Source organism: Tachysurus vachellii, chromosome 11, assembly GCF_030014155.1.
Source record: "Tachysurus vachellii isolate PV-2020 chromosome 11, HZAU_Pvac_v1, whole genome shotgun sequence".
NCBI classification, from domain to species: domain Eukaryota; kingdom Metazoa; phylum Chordata; class Actinopteri; order Siluriformes; family Bagridae; genus Tachysurus; species Tachysurus vachellii.
The window spans coordinates 14577665-14594969 of record NC_083470.1 but is presented as its reverse complement, the minus strand read 5'-3'; the positions used below and the strand labels follow the sequence as shown (position 1 = coordinate 14594969).

The 17305-nt window shown below is 36.7% G+C and overlaps 2 protein-coding genes across 2 annotated transcripts; one reads left to right on the top strand and one right to left on the bottom strand.

Moving 5' to 3' along the window:
• Positions 1-2002: 2002 nt before the first annotated feature.
• slc35d2 (solute carrier family 35 member D2) lies at positions 2003-10668 on the top strand. The gene is made up of 12 exons (XM_060881231.1): positions 2003-2241; positions 4129-4162; positions 4253-4339; positions 5093-5160; positions 7374-7445; positions 7637-7705; positions 8440-8542; positions 9094-9186; positions 9300-9367; positions 9457-9535; positions 10115-10197; positions 10297-10668. The coding sequence occupies exons 1-12, from the start codon at positions 2024-2026 to the stop codon at positions 10436-10438; spliced, it is 1116 nt and encodes a 371-aa protein (XP_060737214.1). The 5' UTR covers positions 2003-2023; the 3' UTR covers positions 10439-10668.
• Positions 10669-12050: 1382 nt separating this feature from the next.
• Positions 12051-16520, bottom strand: znf367 (zinc finger protein 367). Its single transcript, XM_060881232.1, has 5 exons — positions 15960-16520; positions 14872-15022; positions 14673-14792; positions 14300-14438; positions 12051-13756 (listed from the first exon to the last, which is right to left on the bottom strand). Exons 1-5 carry the CDS (start codon positions 16239-16241, stop codon positions 13504-13506), a joined length of 945 nt encoding a protein of 314 aa, XP_060737215.1. The 5' UTR covers positions 16242-16520; the 3' UTR covers positions 12051-13503.
• Between the last annotated feature and the right edge of the window lie 785 nt (positions 16521-17305).

Genomic DNA, 17305 nt, shown 5'->3' with positions numbered 1-17305 from the left:
CACAAGAGAACTATGAGGATTATAAGTATTGTATGCACAGTTCAAGTAGAAACCAGACTGTCCAAGTGAGAAGTATGTCCGTGAAAGGATATAATCAGCATGAAACACAGGACAGGGACAATTGTGGCAGTTTTTTAAGCAATGTTTGTCAGCTCTAGCAATGTTTGTCAGCTCTAACGCACATAGCCTTAAGGACATGTCCAGGAATGTTGCCAGGATTGGCTGCCTTGCATGTGTTCAACTTGCTCAGCAACTTCTACACCTTTGTGGAGGACAGTGTTTATGGTCCTCCTCTCCAGGTGCCATCTTTAGTATCTTCCATAGTTCTGTGTTCAGAAAAAAGAAAAAGCAGGTGTAGAATTCATAAAAGAAAGTACATTTGGTGTCTCATCACAGTGAGCCATGATACAGCAGAAAGTCAATGGCAGCTTGGCAGTGCTGGGACTTGAAACCTTGTTCTTCTGATGAGTAATCCAGAGGCTTAATCACTGAAGCTTCATATGGGTTTGGACAGAAAATCTTCCTTGATGACTGTTTGTTTTACCAATAACCCACATTTTCTGCAAATGTGTATGTTAAGTGTTTTTTTGCACACGTGGAATGAGTGTAAGGTACTACTGTGCTCAGAAAATTATCAATATACCAACATATATTTGTCAGTTTTATATTCCTATGTGAAAAATAGGAGACCTGATCCTGATGTCAACACATTCACCCCAATGTAATGTGCTTATTCAAAGGTCTCTTTGAATCATTCATTCATTCATTCATCTTCTACCGCTTATCCGAACTACCTCGGGTCATGGGGAGCCTGTGCCTATCTCAGGCGTCATCGGGCATCAAGGCAGGATACACCCTGGACGGCGTGCCAACCCATCGCAGGGCACACACACACTCATTCATTCACTCACACAATCACCCGCTAGGGACAATTTTCCAGAGATGCCAATCAACCTCCCATGCATGTCTTTGGACCGGGGGAGGAAAGCGGAGTACCCGGAGGAAACCCCCGAGGCACGGGGAGAACATGCAAACTCCACACACACAAGGTGGAGGCGGGAATCGAACCCCGACCCTGGAGGTGTGAGGCGAACGTGCTAACCACTAAGCCACCTGCCCCCCTCCTCTTTGAGTCCTATTTTTTGGATTATTTCATATACACCACCTTTCAATCCGATTATTTGGTTGCATGTGAACATACTGACTGTCACCAAGCAGCTTTACAGAAAACTGGATGTAGATTTAAATCACTAATAAACTATCCAGAGGTGACAGTGTTAATGAAAAACTCTATAAGATGACATAATAAAAACAATATTTTTATTGCTTCAATAACAAATGAGAACAGATAACAAAATGCAATGTCATATTATTTAAATCGTAAAATAATAACATAACATAAAGGAAAGAGGAAAAAGAGGAATTAACAGCCTTGTAAAAGTCCATAGATTTGATAGCTTTTCGGCTTGTAAGTCCTTTTAAAGTTTCAAAATAAGTTTTCATTTCCAGCTTAAAATAAAAAATGTTTTTTTTTTTTCAGACCACTTTACATTTATGGATATGAAACTTTCCAAATAAAATTAAAAAAAAATTCAATAAAAATATGACATTTCTCCAATTGACTTGCCTCATAAAAAATATAACATATTTTATTAATAGTTATGTAAATGTTATATATATATTTTTATATTTATATATTAATTTTTGTCCCACATAATTCAAAAACATAAAAAAAAGGTATAAAAACAAGGTTCACAGCACATTTATATTACGTATTATATTCTGTATTACGTTAAGAATCTGATAGATCATTTTAAATTTTGTTGCGTAAATTAGGTGTATAATTTTAATATACGTCACTAATTTAATTGTTAATGCGATAATTAGGGTGGTAAACAACGACTGTGACGTCACCAGCCGAGCTCCACACCTGCTCTGTTACAAAAGTCATTGTAATACCGTGAGAACTGAGTTATCGCGATATTTTACACTAAATAGCAACGTAAACCTGGCTGCTGTCGGCATGTTTGCATGGTCAAAGCTGTGTGGCAGGTTTGAAAACAGCCAGACAAATGAGAACAACATGTCAAAAAGCAGCTCTTCTTTTACTTCTTCTGCTTCTTCGGCAGTTAATCCTGTTGCAAGTTATGGTCAGTTTGTCAAGCTGTTTTCCGCCGCTTTCTATGCAGTCAGCTCTTTTCTTATAGTGATTGTCAACAAGACCGTTTTAACAACCTATAGGTAAGTTTTAAATGTGTCAGAGACACAGTCTTCACTTCTCATTGCTGAAACCTGACCATATCCAGGATTATGCTCTCTATTTTAACACACTGGTGAAATGTCTTATGTATTAAAATGTCTGTATATTATGTCTTTTTGCCACTGATCATTTTTGAACAGATTGTCAGATTGACTTGTATCTTAGCAGGAAGATCACAGGGAAGGAGAAGTGTATTGTCTTCTAGGTGGCATTTAAAATAATCTAAATTACTTTGTATTTGTGTAAATAGGATAAATACAATGGGTTTAAAACTTTAAAAAGTATATTGATGTCCACGTAAACAATATAAATGGGTTTCTGTTGAACTCACAGCACATGATATTGCTTTGATGTACTTACGGTCCTTAAACAGATAAAAATGGTTATATATATATATATATATATATATATATATATAATGTATATGTAATGTGTGTGTGTGTAAATTAGAAATAAAAATTTGTAAATTAGAAGAATAAAATGAAGCTTTTATAGTATCAATAATTGCAGCAACTTATATGGAAACTGTCAATGACTGAGAATTATTTACTTGTTTTTAGTTTAAGGCTGAGATTAGTATAATTATAGCTAAAAAACTATTAATAAACTGTCTTTTTAAAAAGTCATATGCAATCCATCCCATAGCTAAAATAAAACAGACAATCCGGTATATATGTATACAGTGTTTAAGCAGCCATATATTTATCATATACATGTGATATTTTCCCACAAATCTATAGATATTTAATAGAAACAATGCAATATTTCTAAATATATTTAAACCACTGTGTGATGGTACTGCTCTGTATACAGTATTTATTTTTGCAGTGGTACAGTCTGCAGAAAATAAATGGGTTCTGCGACAAAATTATGTAGAATTCAATTTGGAGATCTTTGCCTTACATTAAGTAAGTCATATGTTCATGAGTTTCTTAAGTTGCTGCAGTGGATATGATGCAAAACACAAATCTGTATCAACAAACATGAAGTTATGGACACGTGCATATACATTATGTATCTGAATTCATGCTAAGAAAATTGCAAACCTGTAGAATATTTTCACACAAATACATATTTTTACCTTGGGTATTTTTCTAGCACAAAGACGAGTCAATAACTACAACTGCCTGTATATACCACCCTGAGTCTTAAATGCTGTTTTTTTTCCACTCACAAATGTTCACCAAAGTTCCACACAATCTTAATTTGCACCACATATCTCTATGAAATATACAGAGACAAGTTGTCTGATCTCTGTACACAGCCCGGCTGAGCAAAAGTCAAAAAAGAAAAAGGAAAAAAAACAGTAGTTAAGACTCCTAGATGTTAATACTGACTTGTGTTAGTGCTAGAGAAAAAGAGAGAAAACTTGTGAGAAAATTGTGAGTTGTGGTAATATACATATTACAGTTTTGTAGCTCTAATTGTGTAACTCAAATGTGTCTTTGGCTTTGAGTTTGTTGACTTGAATGGGTGTGTAAATATGTTTTGCACCTTATCCACTTCAGTGAATGTGAATGCATTAGTTTCTTGTTTGATTTGTAGAACAGGTTTTATACACCTGCAACAATGGTGCAAGTAATATTTGTTGACAGAGGTGTGTGAATGTGCATCATAGTTACTGCAACAACTGCAGCATAAGTGCAAATGTGTGAATTTCTTATATGTGATTTGTAGAAGAGGTCTGAGCAACTGCAACAAGGCATTTCAGAAGGCGTGATTTTTCTGGTATATTTGAAAGAGAGAAAAAAATCAGCAAGTACAAATTCCACAGTGGTGCTCAGTGGATTTGCTCTAATAATATTAAAAAACGTGCATATCTACAATACATTTGTATCATAAATATTAAATATGTTGTCTCTATACAGATTTCCCTCCTACACATTCCTTGGAATTGGACAGGTTGGTTGGTATACCTATTTTTATGCTTTCTATGAACTTTTAAAAGTATGGCAGTCTTTTACATTCTGTGTTTTTTTTTTTAATCCTCAGATGGCTTGCACAATCATTATTCTTTATTTAGCCAAAATGTGCAAAGCAGTTTCTTTTCAGGACTTTGACAAGAGCTTGCATAGAAAGGTAATTTATTTTTTACAAAATATAGCAGAAGTAAAAGAATTAAATCCAAACATCTTGTAAAAAGTATGCAGATCATTTTTTCATGTTGTGTTATCTTGTGCAGGTCAGTGTGTCTTTCTAAATATCACCATGAAACCTGAATTTTAGAGAACAATGAAAATTCTATAATGTATTTGATAAGGGATTTAAAATCAACATAGAAAATTTTAATATAGAAAAAAGATGATAAATCCGGAAATGATTATTGTAAATTAGAGCATCAGAAGCATCTACAAATAGAAAATATAATAAGATGAATGGTTTATCTATTCTCATCCAGATGATATGGTATATATGTATAAGGCTATTTAATTCATTATAATGATATTACATTTTTGCATTTAGTTTCTAATAAATTAGTGAGGTTCACTTCTAATAGGCCGATATTGTTCTTAACAAGCCTTTTAAAATTATAAAACAATTGTACTTTAGAGAAAATATGTCAAATAAAGACATTTATCCATTTATAGAGAGAGAGTTTGAAGTGGACTTTCTTAAGATAAGGTGTGACAGGTGTCCTGTTTTATACAGTATAATAACAGCATAACATATAGTGCAGTCCAATCCAAAAGTATTAGAACAATAAAGCTAGACTTATATGAGCATAATTATCTTGAATTTCCTTTAAAAATGTGTTTATCAAAAGTGATGTCTGATGCCAAATGCTGTAAATGTAAATCATATTCTATTTTTATACCATAACATTCTCCCCAGATTTTTCCTTTGCCATTACTCTATGTTGGCAATCACATAACAGGTCTCGGAAGCACAAAGAAATTAAGGTATATTTTTCACATTTAATGTTTTGGACATAAATCATTTGCTTCACTGTCTTATAGATATAGATATTTGAAAACGGATTGACTTTACATTCTTTGCGGTAACAGTATACCTACAATAACACAATGCCAAAGTGACTGGCATACACTGTGTATTGTGGGCATTTATACGCAATGTTGTGGTTTTTTTAATCATGCCTAATCAATTTGTTTTGCCATAAGTGGACTTCTCTCACATTGTATAGATAATCTAGAAGACAGCCTGAATTCAATTTGGAGTGGCTTAGTCAAGGGTCTGAATGTTTAGCGAAATTATATAATTCAGTTTTGGTTTTTACAATTAAATAATAATAATAAAGTGCACTGGCCATCTAATAACTTCCTACCTCTTGCAAGGCACGGCTTTCCACTCAGTTGTGGTTGTGGGGATTTGCCCATTCAGCCAGAAGTGAATTAGTGAGGTCAGGCACTGATGTCATGTGGGAGGCCTGGTGTGTCAGTGTTCCAGTTCATCCTAAAGGTGTTCATTGTGGTTGAGGTCAGGACACTAGTGCAGGACACTTGAGTTATATTCCAAACTTTGCAATCCTCTTGCCTCATTCAAATTTTCAATTTAAATTTTACTGGTCACACCCAAGCCATACACAGTACAACATACTGTACAATGAAATGTTTTAACTGTCTGTGGCAGAAAAGTAGAAAGTAGAAAAGGAAAATCTATGAATTTAATATGTGGTATATAAAAGATAGGTGTCACAAAAGAATGACTACATTTTGAATGAAGTATAATTTGTGTTTTTTTTTGCAATATAAGGCTGTGCAACATCAGACTGAGGTTGTATTTATAAATAAGGGATTATATGGTTATAGGACCATAAGGGGTGTTGGTTTTGTGCAAACATGTCCAGCTATAGTCTTAGATGTTGCCCAAATGGCTGGTGGGAAGAATAGCTCTCCTATCATACTTGATGCTATTCCCAAACCAGGATTTTTATGCTTTCCATCATGATGCTCTCAATGGTGCAGGTGTAACAGGTCCTTTGTACCTTAGAGGGAAGTTTAAAGTTCCTTAGTCTGGCTACATGATAGATGATGTACGCCCGATTTTGCGCCTGATTTGCCACCTCCAGTGATTGTAAAAATGCTAAAAGGCCTTCATAGAGTATTAGGGCCTTGTTAATAGAGTACCTGTGTGATTATGAACCAATGCACAATTGTCCGCTGAACTGTAGTCAACAAACAACATTTTAACATGCGTAATAATAATTGAGTGATTGGAACAGTATGCAAATTGTAATGGGTCAGGCAATGAAGAGGTGACGAAATCTCTGACCAGCCTTTAAGAGCACTTCATCACACCTGAGGTCAGGGCTACTGGGTGATGGTCACTGAGGCAGACATACTGGACTGAGAGGACAGGAAGAATAAGGACTATTTAAAGCATGTGGGGATTACCGACTGTGCCAGGGAGATTTTTCTAACTATCTATCTTTCTATCTATATCTCTCTAAATCTGCAGAAATATTTCTATTATCACTACCAGGTCACATTGTCACTATCCTAGTGTTCAATCTTCAGAAAGCACTTACATGGTGCTCGAAGATGATTAAAGCATTTCTATCTCTGTCCTGCACTGTTTGCACCAGGTTGCACAGTTTCACTTTATGTTCCTAGGACTACTTACTAAGTCAAGTCCCTAGCTCTGTCTTTGTTTTATGTAGCATCATGGTCCTGGAGATACATTGTCTCGTTTCACTATGTACTGCAACAGCTGTATATGGTTGAAATGACAATAAAAACTTCTTGACTTGACTTGAGCTGTAACCTCAAAGTGAGTGTAAAGCGTTCATACATTTTGTGCACTGGGTCATTGTCATGCTGGAACAGGTTTGGACACCTTACTTCCAGTGAACAGATATCGTAATTTTACAGCACACATGTTTGATGAGTTTACAAGTCCTACATATAAGAGTGATGGTCAGGTTTCCACAAACATTTGGTCTAAAAATCTATTGAGTGGGAATTTGAGTTTAAATTGAGCAGATTTTATTTGGTTTAATTTAACTGCATACTGTTAATGTAGACTTAAATAAGCCAATGGATATTCACCTATATGGGATATTTATCTACATACAATAGTCTACATTCAAACTTTGCTATAGTTGACAATATATTTTGGTTTAGCAATGACTTTTACTCACTTTTGTGTTGTACAGCTTACCCATGTTTACTGTGCTCCGAAAATTCACTATTCCAATGACAATGATTATGGAAGCAAAAATATTGAGGTATGTGTCATATATAAAATTTGATTTTTATTCTATTTCTTTTTATATAGAATTAAGAACACATACTATACTGTATATGTTAACCCATTACAAAGAAATGTTTTTATATTAAATTAAATTATTATTAAAAAAAAATCTCAGAATTCTATGCAGAATCTATGCAGTTATAACAGTCAAAACTGATCTTATAGAAAATCCATTTCACCTCACCTGGCATGCAGTGTGGTGGCCATTGTGTTTGGTGCACTAATCGCAGCAAGGTACAGTATCCCATTTGCTGAACTAAATACTTCACAGTACACCAGGAAAGACAGTTACTTCCACATGTACCTGTGTTTCTATAACCAACCACTAGGGACAGTAAGAATTGCCTGGACACCCTATTGCTGGGCCAATTGAGGCACAAGTCGGGGAACCATTGAATGGAGGGAAACCCAGATTTTACCCCTACATTCATGTTTGCACAGTCCATCTAATGCAAACTTCAGTATGGCTAAGAACCAATCAACCACATTAGCAACACGTAATTACAGGTCCACATATCACAGACAATGGTAATTTGGAATGTTAGTATTTCATATTAATGCCATTGTTATGTTGTTGTCTTTCCTGGTATATTCTTATATAAGTGCTTTCTCCAAGGTTGGTGGTGGTTCTGAATGAAAAAATAGTTACATAAGTAATGTGTTTATTTCTATTTCACTGCTCTTGTAACTGTCAGTGGTGGTGAGAATCAATGGAATAACATATGCTGGTAGTGCATATGACCTATGCATCTGATATGTACAAGGTGAGATGAAAAAAAATGGGACGATGGCAACATTATAGAGTTAATTTGTGACTTTGTTGATGGTCTTAGTATGTGTGTGCACATGTACAAGGAAGTATCCAGGTGATTCTCAAAGCCACTGCTGGTTAGGAGAGATATAGTTTTTCTTGAATTCAAAGCATAACAAGCGACTAAATTTTCATATTTATGACTCATTTGATATAGTTCTGACCTGGCCTTTGAAGCAGAGGGATATGCTTTCGTTCTGCTTAACGATGTCTTCACAGCTGCCAATGGCGTGTACACAAAACAGAAAGTAGGAATAGAGGTATATGTCTTCTCTTACGTACTATATGGCACAAAGCAAGGTTTATAAAAGCCTGTTGGTACCACATAAGTTATCAAGTCTATGTGTAAATATCAGGAAAAGAAAGCTGAAATTCTGATCTTATGGCATTATGGTTTCGGTACTTATGGAGGGGACTGTATTTGTATGAGTGGTCAAGTGTCTGCATACTTTTGGTCATACAGTGTATTTACTGTTCATTTATTGTAAGGTTTATTTGAAACTCAGGTTATCAACAATATAACTGTTATTGTTTCTGTAATGGATTCCTTTTGTATTTTTGTAGCATCTTGCTACACAAGGAGATGATTTTATTATTTTAACATTTGTCTAATAGAATATCAGCTTTGCTATTACAGACTTTAGTTGTTGTTGTTGTTTTTTATTATTACTATTATATTATTGATATATTCCTAGGGTCTGTGTAAAACCTGACAAACTGGTCATTATTGTATAGTCCAACACTTTAACTAAACACTGGATTTAATTTTGTTTTTCGCTTCTGCTGATTATATTTCTTTGTTTTGAAAAAGGGCCTGGGCAAGTATGGAGTTTTGTTTTACAATGCTTTTATCATCATAATTCCCACTATTTTATCAAGTGCCTGCACTGGAGATTTAGAGAAAGTAAGTAAGTGAATGAGTAAATGAATGATAAGTTGAATACATTATTTTTTAAAAAAAGTAATGAGGCTCCATAAACAAATAGATTCAATTCAGTATGTCTTTTTTTCTTTTAGGCTATTGCCTTTAAAGGATGGATATCACTAGAATTTATTTTTTATTTTCTTTTGTCTTGTGTTATGGGGTAAGTTTAAAGTGAGTATGAGGAGAACGTTCTTCTATATTTTCTCACTAAGACTTAATAATACTTATCTATAACTTTTATTGTTACAGATTCATTTTGATGTACTCCATTGTTTTGTGCAGTCACCACAACAGTGCCTTAACCACCACAGTTATTGGTGCCATTAAGGTTTGTAATATTTATTTGTTTCTTTGTTTGGCAGAAAGTTGCAAACAAAGCATCCAATAATGTAATTGCTAATATAATTGTTTTTGTTATTTGGAGTGCAAGCAATATGTAAGCCTTGACCCTTCAAAAGCCTTCTTTTGTATTTTTTATCATTTAATTTTAAAGCTATATAATATTCATTATCATGTTAGAACTGTACTTGTGTTTGGGTTGTTTCACGTGACGTGACATAGAAGCTAAGTATGGTGACCCATACTCAGAATTCGTTCTCTGCATTTAACCCATCCAAAGTGCATACACACAGCAGTGAACACACACACACCATGAACACACACAGAGCAGTGGGCAGCCATTTATGCTGCAGCGCCCGGGGAGCAGTTGGGGGAGTTCGGTGCCTTGCTCAAGGGCACCTCAGTCGTGGTATTGCCTGCCCGAGATTCAAACCCACAGCCTTAGGGTTAAGAGTCAAACTCTCTAACCATTAGGTCACGACTTCACCAAAGTAGTTTCTGTACTACTTTGGTCTATACACTGTATATATACTATCTGTTGTTTATTTGTTACTTGTTTTTCTTGCAGAATGTTGCTGTAGCCTACATTGGTATGTTCATTGGAGGGGACTATGCATTTTCCTGGCCTAACTTTGTAGGGCTGAATATATGGTAAGAACTCAACACACACACACAAAAAAATGCAAATATAGAATGCCTACATTTTCTTTCCTTTATTTTATTTTTTATTCTTCTGCTTCACCTCTTTAGTATATCTGGTGGCCTGGTCTATGCATACATGACATTTCGTAACGCCAGTACCTCCACACCACGCACAACAAATCAAGAGGCAGAAGAACTGGGACATGTCATTGAGGAGCCCCATAATGTCTCTGCAAAAAGACCAGTCTAATGTACAGTATAGCTAAAGTCTAAATTTCTAGTTTATATTTTGTACATTTATTTTACTAAAGCTGCAATAAGCCACCTTTTATATTTTTAAATGACAATAATTTGACCTTTTACTTTGTACAATATTGTTTGTGAAACTGTGACTATGGGGTTAGTGTTAAAATGTCATTATTGAGGGCATGTGTGCTTGTATTGTGCAATTGTAATAAACACAACCTTAAAAAAAAGTTTGTAGTATAGTTTGCATACAGTGTGCGTCAGTCTGGTTGGTAATCGCCAGCTTAGCCAATGAGAGTATTGTTGCAGTTCTCTATCCACTTTTGGCTTAACTTTCTTCATAGAGAGACCTTTGTATTGTGTGTGGGTGAAATTTGCTTTTAAAATATGTTAATTCTTATACAGTAAAACAAGTAATAAAAGTAATTAAATTGTAGACAACATAAGACCTGTAAACGCCCAGGACCCATCACTTTATGTGTGAAGACTTCTTAGTAGGGGACAAAGAATATAAAACCCCTGAATTTAACAGATAGCCAGTAAAGACTACAAAGAGTGCTGTTTTCATCCTATAACTGCTTCAACTGTGCTGGGAAGGATTTTCACAAGGTGTAGGTGTGTATTTGTAGGAATTTATGACCTTTTTTCTAGAAGTGCATTTGTGAGGTCTGGAACCAATGTTGGTTGAGAAGGCCTGGCGCGCAGTCTCCTCTCTAGTCAAGGAACCAGTAAAGACCTTCCACACCAAACTCTCTCATCCATATCTTTATGGACATGGCTTTGTGCAGTAATATTGGAACAGGAAGGGGCCATCCCCACAAAGTTGCATGAAATTGTCCAAAATATTGGCATGCTGAAGAAGAATTCCTTTCACTGGAACTAAGGGGGCAAGTTCAACCATAATCCCTCCTCCGCCAAACTGGCACAATGGTAAGTCAGGCAAGTACTGTTCTCCTGGCAACCGCCAAACTCCGACTCGTCCATCAGATTTGCCTCAGAGCAGCGTGATTCATTACTCCAGATAACGTGTCCACTGCTCCAGAGTCCAGTGGTGGCGTGCTTTACACCACTGCATCTGATGCTTTGCAATGCACTTGATGTAAGGCTTGAATGCAGCTGCTTGACCATGAAAACCCATTCCATGAACCCCTCAGTTCTTGAGCTAATCTGAAAGCTACACAAGGTATGGAGGTCTGTAGCTATTGACTCTGCAGAAAGTTGGTGACTTCTACAAACTGTGTGCGCCTCAGCATACGCTGACACCGCTCTGTGATCTTACGTGGCCAACCACTTTGCGGTTATAATAACACTAACAGTTGACCGTGGAATAGTTAGTAGTGACAAAATTTCATGAATGGACTTATTGCACAGGTGGAAACCTATCACGGTACCAGAGGTGCTTGATTTTATATACCTTTGGCCATTGAAGTGGATGGAGTGCCTGAATTCAGTGATATGGAGGGGTTTCCCAAATCTTTTGCCAATATATTGTATGTTGTATAACTATCAAGTAGGAAAAATGTTCAGAAAAGGTGAATACTTCTTATGATGATTGCTAATTCCTCCATAACAAAGAAAAAGAGAACATGTGTCCTGTGCAAAATGTAGAGGACAAGTTTTAGTCAGTCATTTATGGTGTTTATTAAAAACCAGCAGTACTAACCAGGATAATCCAAGAAAACACCTGCTTTGTACATTTACAATGTCCTTTTTCAAACTTCTACCTTTTCCATGTTACAGACTGAACAGCTTGATTTACATTCTGTGTCATGCACAAAAAAATATTACAAAGGATGCTTCTGAGAATTTAACTTAGAACTTGTGCATGTTTCCAAATGACTTGGTGGAATATATTATTCATTTATATACAAACATATAAGAACACAATACAAAAATTAGGTGTACATTATATAATCAGTTTTCGTTTTAGATGTTCAAGACTAAAGATATTTTCCAGTTTTATATATTGTCACCAGATTAGGCTTTGGAGTTGTAATTCAACCAAGCTTGACCGTACTGATCATCCAATTTAATCAGCATTTGGAGTTTATACAATGAAAAAACGTCAAATGATAATATTTTGGAGAGGAAAAAAAAAGAACCTAATGTAGTGTTCAATTGTAAATATGCCATCATAGATACAAAACGACAAAAAAAAAAAAAAAAAAAAACACTTCTCATTTCCAAAACAAGTGCTGTCTGTTGATTAAGTGGAAAATCTTTCTCCAGTCAGACTTTAAAAGCTGACATAACCATTAGCAAGGATCCCACTGCCAAACTGCTTTATTGTAGAAGTAACACTAAATAATGTGAACTACCTTTAATATGACAACGTGGCCGTAAAACATTGGCTGCTATAAGCTAATATATTCTTGCATATTGGAAAGTATATGGAGCTTTCTATAGATTCACCAAGCTTGTGTTAGTTAAATTTACTGCGCAGTCTATACCTCAGTTGTAGTATAACATACATGACAAAACAGTGGACTGACTATGTGTAACAAAAAGCACAACTGTGTTAACTCAGGTGCAGCTTATCAGAGAGCACAGCCTCTCCTCTCACACAAAGCCCATGCTGGTTCCTCTAGAATGGTCTTCTTATTCCCAAATCAAATGACAAGTGTAGCATCTTTATGCACTCCAAATCACAATCACAAACACACCTATGTCCATCTATGTACATGATATAAACATGCTCAATTCCACACACAGCTGAAAGAAAAAAAACTCGTTAACGTTACAAAAAAGTGCATGACAAAGTCCAAACAAAACAAAAATGATCATCGCTCTCTTTGATAAGCTGTAAAAAGTAAAAACATTCTTCATATAAACAAATCTACAATGATAGCAGCCTAAGGTTAAAACTGAAAGCAAAAATAAGGTGCTTTTTAGCTTATGTTGGCCGCCATAGGCCGTAAATCCTAGGGTTGCAAAAGTGGAAACTTGCTTTACTATGCCAATTGTTGACCAAAATTCTGAATATTTCGATAAAATAGCTTAGGTGTGTCATTAGTCATGTTTGGATGTAAGCTAGAATTTTCCCAGCAATATGCAACCCCAGAGTTTATTTTATGGAGACAGGTTGTTTGCTAGCTCAATTAGAGCAAGTGCTCCATGGAGCCGCTCCCTCTGCTCCTGAAGGCGTCGCCGAGCAGCTCCTCCTCCTCCTCCACTGCTCTTCCCCTCATCCTGCTCTTCCTCTTCACCTTCATCAGATGGCAGGAAGTCCATGGGGTCCTGCTGCTCCTGATCCTCCACTGCCTTGTTAAGGGTTTTTCCTTTACTTGGCACTGGGGTTCGCTGCTCACGCATCTGCCAATACCTGTGAACAAAACATCTACTCTGTAATTTATCAGCTCAATATTTTCTTTTACTTTGATTCTTATAGTGCCATTTTATATTATCTGATGTTAAATTGACTTTTGTTTTAATCATTTTTGTGTATTCTAAATGAGCTTGCAGTAAAGTGTCAATTTATTAGGTACACATACTATAATCAGTGTTAAATAACTGTAGGATTAGTTAAAATCAGTGTTAATGTATAAAACCACACATTATTTCACAGGCAGATTATGTATGAATCAGGCACAATAGAGATGCTGTCTGTGGCAGATCTTTGCCATTGATGGATAGCAAACTGTTATTTTACAACATACATTCATTCAGTCAGTAAACTACAGAGTGACCGATATGAAAAATGTTCTTAAATTCTTAAAAACTTACAATCAGTACAGTATTTTGCCAGTCAGTGTGTATAGCTTTGACCAGAGCTGAATTTTTTTTTGTATTTATTAGTTACTTTCAGTTGGTATTCTTACACTAATGCTATGGCATTCAAACAAATCTATTTTTTCCTAAAACTTACTTTGTTAACCACTCAGCCACAGCCTTGTTGTCAGCCCCTTGTGAATTTCCAGGCTCTCCACTGGGCTCCTCTCTCTTCAGCCTGGCATATGGGTGCTTAGGGCAGTGCCGGTTAGCGTGAGTGAAACGGCTACCACAGCCTAAGTAAAGCAGCAGAAAGAAATCTCTGTATTTATCTATACATCTTTATTCATTCTAAACAATAGAATGAAAGCCTATATTAAATATCCGTAATACAACAATGACTATTACCTCCATAGTAAGAACTATAAATAAGTAATCAGTAATTACTAAGTAATAATTGCTAGTATTTAAATACAAGTCTCCATGTTAGCTGCTCAAAGTTACATTTTGTTAGTCTTGTTGCTTCTCACCTTTCTCGGAACAAACAAATGGCTTTTCCCCAGTGTGGAGTCGCTGGTGGGTTTTCAGCTGTCCACTCTGGACGAAGGCCTTCCCACAGTCTGGATAATCACATAAGTACGGTCTCTCACCTGAGAAAAGATGTGAATGGAGGGTTTATTTTCTGCCCTGTCTGCAGATATTAATGCAGCTCACCAAAGTGCAACTTGCCTGTGTGTGTGCGTTTGTGTGCCTGAAGTGATTTCTCTCTGGGAAAAACACGGTTGCAGATGTTGCAGCGGATTCGGCTGGTGGAGTTCTCGCCCTCACTGATGAGCTCACGCACGGTCTCAGCGCGTGGACGGCCACGGCGGATCCCATCCTAAAAAAAATAATAATGATGAGACATAAATAAGTGTCAATTACCTTAAGATTTACAGTTTACTCTATTATATACTAATTTACATTTAGAGCATTTAGCAGACACCCTTATCCAGATCGACTCACATTATCTCATTTGTATACAACTGAACAATTGAGGGTTAAGGGCCTTGCTCAAATGGGAACAAATTCAGCTTGGTGGACCTGGGATTCGAACTCACAACCTTCTGAATGGTAGCAAAACACCTTAAACACTAGGCTACCACATGCCCTACATTTGCAACTAAGAACCTGAGTTAAAGCATTGCACTGACTACATTTGTACCAGTTACACATCCATAAGTAACAGTTATAAAAGTATATAGGAATATTTTAGCAAAATAATAATAATAATAATAAGCAGAAGAAGTGAAACATTTGTTTTGTGATGTATGAAACATATCCACTTGTTGGACATTACCCACGAAGCACTTGATTAACACAGACAGACATTACATTCAGTCATAAAACAAGAGCAAAGTTTATTAGATCATGTTTAACAGAATCTGTTGTGTACAAAGTGTCTCTAAAGATTTTTGGCGCGCAGAAGTGACGTCACCACACGGAGGCCATCTGCTTCAGCCGGAAACAGAGTTTAAAATCCATCACGTCCATCACTAAACGCGGGCGTTTTATAATGTTTTTTTTTTTTTTTTACCCTGCAAAATTCATCACTTTACCGAACCAAGTGCAACCCACTTTGTTACGTATTAAACGCTACAACGGCCAGATTCCAGCTGAAGCCACAGTGATTGCACACAGCTTAGTTATTCCTTTGTCTTTACACTGTAATTAACACACTACACATACAGAACAACCCCACAGTGAGGGAGCTGAGCTGCTGTAGGAAGAAAACACACCTGCTGTATTTCTACTCAACATACAATCTATAGTGTTACCTTGAGGTGCTCAGTGCAGGACACGAGGTCTGGATCTGTAGCAGTGCTGCTGTTTCTCTGAGGAGATGAAGCTCCAGTCCCTGATCCAGGACTCAGGGTCACGTTGTGTGCGTTTTCTCCCCATCTCCATGGATACACCATGAAGTCACTGAACCCGGGACTAGTCGGCATCAGCGAGTCCACAGCTCTGGGCTTGATTGGAGTTGTTTTGATCACAGAAACCAGGACTCTTTTAGGTGAATCATTGCAAAAAATCACTTGAGGATGTTTGGCGTCTGTCATCGTTGAAAACTGTGTATGACTAAAATATTCTCTGTAGTCAGAGAAAAGTGTCCAGTGAAACCCAGGAAAACGTTTACACTCCTATCAGCAGTCTGTCAGTTTCCCTGGAGGTTCGAGCGTCTCTACGGATCGTTTCTGCTATAAAAGATTCATTTATACGCGATAAAAACGCCTGCTGGGGTAAAACTAGGTACTTTCCGCTGAACCCGCGGTGCTTCTTCTTCCACTCAGACGACCCTGTTAGACTTTTTCCCGCGTCAGAAATCGCGCCTGAGCTGAGCCAGCCAATCAGAGGTGAGAATGTTAAAGACCGCTCGCTGAAAACAAGAGCAACCGCCAATAACACCGGGGATAAACCGCCAAAGACATGCGCAGTAGCCAATGAAACAACTCCTGGCTTTATCTTCGCGTGGAGACTTTCAGCCAATCAATTTCAAACACTCAGAGCGCGCTTCTTATTATGGACAAGAGCCTGAGCCAATCACTGCGCGACTTTAATCTGGAGCGCGATGCAGTTTAACGGCTCCCGCGCGCTGTTTACACTTCTGCTTTTTGAGGTGATTTAAAGGGAAAGTGAGGCTGCGATCGGAGGCTGGAAGGTTACGTCATCAAAAAAAAAACCCGCCAAAAAATGAAACGTTACACAGACGAACGTCATAGTTACTTTTATCCCATAGAACAAGTTATAGAACCGTGTGTAGAACAGTACGTCAGCAACGTCACCGTGTTTTGTAATTGTTTGGGGGGTAAACATTTGATCACAGAAATCAGAAGGCTGCATTAATTACATCAACTATACATTTTAAACATGTATTTTGTTATTATAATGTGAATGTTTCACATGACCAGGTTTCTATATAACACATCACAGATGAGTTTCAATGTGTTGCTCTGCATGAAATTATTACTTTGCTGTTATCTAAATATGTATTAAAAAGTTTATGGGGTTCATTTTCAGAATTCAGTTGATTATTAAACTTATTTTACATGGTAAAGTATTTTAAACTTATTATTCTTTGAATTTGAGGGTGAATTTGGGTATATTGGGACATCCGGTAAATTAG